At 45.5% G+C, this 4,123-nt stretch overlaps 1 protein-coding gene across 1 annotated transcript in view; it reads right to left on the bottom strand.

Annotated features, from left to right (window-relative positions):
• The window catches only part of TBCA (tubulin folding cofactor A), a 73,334-nt gene extending 69,973 nt beyond the window's left edge, over nt 1-3,361 (bottom strand). The window contains exon 1 of the mRNA XM_017895524.1: nt 2,944-3,361. Within this exon, the coding sequence (XP_017751013.1) occupies nt 2,944-3,101 (158 nt within the window). The 5' untranslated portion in view covers nt 3,102-3,361. The remainder of the gene's footprint in view (nt 1-2,943) is intronic.
• Nucleotides 3,362-4,123: the final 762 nt, after the last annotated feature.

Raw genomic sequence — 4,123 nt, 5'->3', positions numbered from 1 at the left:
AAAAAAAAAAAAAAAGAAACCTTGGTCCTTTTCCTTGTATTACCACTAACTAGTAGTGTGACTTTAGACAAAAATTTTTTTTTTTTAACTTCATTAAACCTCAGTTTCTCATATGTAAAATGGGAATCCAAACAGTATTACTAACATTTACTAGTCACTTGCTATTTGCCACATACTGTATTAAACAGTACAGCAGGCAGTTCTTGCAAACAACTGCATGAGTTGGGTCCTTGCGCTATTTTACAAGTAAGGTAAAAGAGGCACAGCACAATGTAATATATTCCACAACATACAATAAAGGGAAGAATTAAGATCTGAACCCAAGCAGTCTCACTTCAGAAATGGCTGTGCATTTAACTCCTACTCACATGGTCTCCTTATTGCCTTGGCAATAAAGCTTCCAGGGAAGTACAGTGGGATGCTGTGCTAAAACTCTTTAAGCTTTTAAGCTTTTAAGCTTTTAAACTCTTTAAAACTTTTAAGCATTATCTTAAAAAGTGAATTCATTCTCTCTTTTGCCTTGTCCTTCCTCTGGTGGAAATACCAATAAACAAAGGAAAGGTAGGCAAACAGGAAGAAGCCAGTTGGTTTCTTGAGTAGACATTGCTACAACAGAATAACTTGCTTCTTCAGAAGGCTGTTTATCTTTTCTCTTGGAATATCTTTTCTCATCAAAAAGTTTGCTCCTCTTGGGTCTGAACAACAAAGTTCTAATGATCACTGAAGTGTCTACCAGCACTCAGGAAAGTAAACTAAAAATAAAATTCTAAGCTCCCCAACCGTCTGAATGGACTCCTCCTCTCAACCAGGGCATTCTAAAGTTATCCTGAAAAACTAATTCAGGCCATGACGGGAAGAGGGGGTCAGACTTGTCTCATTATACCTTCCTCCCTTTGGAACTCAGGAACAATTGAGCAGCATTAACATTAAAACAGATCTTAAGGCTTTTTGTAGCAATAAGACACCAAATTCCAGCCTTACTCTAATATGGCATCACAGGACAACTAGCAGGATCTGAAAGAAATAAAAGCATTTTACTCTAAAATATATATCTTTTACATATTTTGAATTGGCCCTGCAAAGATGTCTCTTACGGGGAAAATCTACATTCTGTACAGAATCCTCTTCCCTGTCCAGGTGTTTTTCCTGATCCAGCAGAAAATTAACTAGGAGTCTGGGACCTTTTTAAGTCTGATAAGAAACATCAGAAATCTAGTCTCTCTGAAGCCTGCTACCTGGAGGCTTCATCTGCCTAATCTCCACAACCCCTTTATTTTAACGCAGACACATTCCCTTGTATTGATTCCAGGTCTTAAAATAATCTCTTTCAACGAATTGCCAATTGGAAAACCTCCTATAACTTGGAACTGCCCCCAGCCCCTTTTGGGTTGTCCTGCCTTTCCAGATCAAACCAAAGTACATGGTACATGTATTGATTGATGTCTTCCGTCTCCTAAAATGTATAAAACCAAGCTGTAGCCTGACCACCTTGGGCGCATGTCATCAGGACCTCCTGAGGCTATCACAGGCATATCCTTAACTTTGGTAAAATAAACTTCTAAATTGATTGAGACCTGTCTCGGGTAAACTTTTTTAGTTTACAGGAATTTGAGAAAATTACAGGACTGCACTACCCATGAGTTTGTGAAAGGAAAAATAAATCTCAGGACCCCAAAATCACTAAGCCAAAAGAAAAGTCAAGCTAGGAATTGCATCAAGCAAACCTGTCTCTCATTTTATTTCTGAATAAGACAGTCATAAAGATTTAAAAAAAAAAAAAAAAAAAAAAAAAAAAAATACCTCCCTGACGATTTGCCCACAAGGAAATTCCTGTGGGCCTCAAGATCTTCATTCCAAAACAGTTCTGTTGTATTTCACCCTGGCATTGGAAATTGATAGCTTATCTTCACAGATATGGGACAAAGGACAGAACTCAAAGTCACCCCCTACCCACCTGAGACAACTGGGTATCTGCTTCCTCTGCCCTACTGTGTATGTAAAATCGCAGATTCATTTAGCAGACTAAGGCATAAGTGACTATTCTTCCACCCCTCACATGTAAACTGTGTATTAAGTGAAAAGCTGATCAAAGATTCGAAAGAACGCAACCATTTGTTTCTTATCTATGACCTGGATGCCCCCCACCCTTCCAGTTGTCCCGACTTTCTGGAGGGAACCAAGGTACACCTTACACTTTGACTAATATCTGAGGTCTCCCTAAAATGTATTAAACCAAGCTGTGCCCCAACCGCCATGGGCACATGTCATCAGGACCTCCTGAGGCTGTGTCATGGGCACGTCCTTGGCAAAATAAACTCTAAATTAAGGCCTGTCTCAGATACTTCTGGTTCACAAGTTATTTAAACAGCATCTCACAGCCTCTTCGGGGAGTCTGACTGGAGAAAGTGAAGCCACATTAAGTTTGCTGAGTGTGCTAGAAGTTCAGGCCCAGTTCTCAAAGCCTGCCAGTCACGCCAGCCATGTTAGGCCACACGGCTCCACTACGGTCTCTTTTTTGACGAAGCAAGGATCCTTGGCGTCCTCCTAAACTTCAGAGCCTGCCTTCAAGTCCACTTGAGAGCACATCTGCTATCCGCCTCCCCGGGTCAAGTTCAGCAAGGAGACGCCGGCGCACGCACACAGGAAGCATGGCATCAGGGCCGGGCTCGCCCTCCCACCTCCCCAGGCCGCGGCCCACCACCTCCCCAGGCCGCGGCCCACCACCTCCCCACAGCGGACGCCGAGAGACCGGCCCATCGCCGACTCTCGCCGCAAATCCGAGCAGCTAGTGAGCGGAGAGGGACGGGAAGCGGCGTGCGAGGCCGGCGGGCTCGGGCGCGGCCTGGAGTTCGGAGGCCGCCTCGGGCCTGCGCTCCGCTCAGCCTAGCAGGCCGCCACGAGGCGACGAAGAGGAGGTGCAGGGCGCCGCTCCCGGTTCCTTACCGCTTCACTACGCCGGTCTTGATCTTGATCTGTCTCACGCGAGGTTCGGCCATGGTCCCTCGAGCGCCACGAGAAGGAGGGGCGAAGAGCCGGGGTAACCGTGGAGGGCAACGCGCAGAGGCGGTGGCTATATGGGCATGGCCGGCACCCCGGCGCATGCGCAGGCTGCGCGGCCCGGCGTCCCCGCCACGCCCCGCGGGGCGGGTTTTTTCCAGGAGGGTGGTACCCCGCACCCGCCGTCCGCTGCCCGCGCCCTCTAACCCCTGGTGGAACGTTCCCTCCCGTCTCTCGTACTGCCCTCCTTTTTAGTTCAGGCGTAAGTTACACTATCCCGGTCTCCATAGCCTGGGCCTTTGGGGAAACTAATGTCTCTCTGGGACGTTGCTTTGCGGGATTATCTGCTTAATGGACGGAGTGACTAAAAAATGTATTAAGGGTATTTTCGATGCCATTTTCTGGTGTCAAATGGGGCGAAGTGATGCATGTGTAATGAAATAAACTTCCATCATGCATGCAGTCAAGAAAATTCTTGCCCTTTTACTCAAATCCCTGCAAGAAGGTTTGTAGATAATGTGCCTTTCAAAGGAAATAACTAATAAAACTTCTTCAAATAATCATCTCTAGTGTATCCTAAATATTTAACGTACAAGAATGTGTGTGGCACACAAAAGCTTGGGCTTCCTGATCAGACCAACTGGCTTACATTCGGGGTTCCACCCTTTAATAGCTAGACAACACTGATACGTATGCTGTTTAGCCTCGTAGCTGATCAGTCTGCAAAATGGAAATAATAATGCCCATTTTACAGATTAGGTGTAAGGGTTAAAACACCTAGCTCATTGTCTGACGCATGGTAGATGCTGAACGACATTTGACTATTTTAAATGTTCAAAAATATATTTGTTGCATAAAATGAGGCACATCTCCAGTGAGCTCTAGCAGTCCCTTCCCGAGAGAGTCTCCTGAGGAATACAGGACAAAATCGCCCTTTTTACAATTGCTTTTCTTTTCTTTTTCTTTTTCTTTTCTTTTCTTTTCTTTTCTTCTTTTTTTTTTGAGACAGATTCTCACTCTGTCGTGCAGTGGCTTGATCTCGGCTCACTGCAACCTCCGCCTGCAGGGTTCAAGCGATGCCCCTGCCTCAGCCCCCAGAGTAGCTGGAATTACAGGCGCATTCCAC

The sequence above is a fragment of the Rhinopithecus bieti genome, unplaced genomic scaffold (assembly GCF_001698545.2).
Source record: "Rhinopithecus bieti isolate Rb0 unplaced genomic scaffold, ASM169854v2 scaffold_26302, whole genome shotgun sequence".
Lineage (NCBI taxonomy): Eukaryota > Metazoa > Chordata > Mammalia > Primates > Cercopithecidae > Rhinopithecus > Rhinopithecus bieti.
This window is presented reverse-complemented; position numbering and strand designations above follow the sequence as displayed.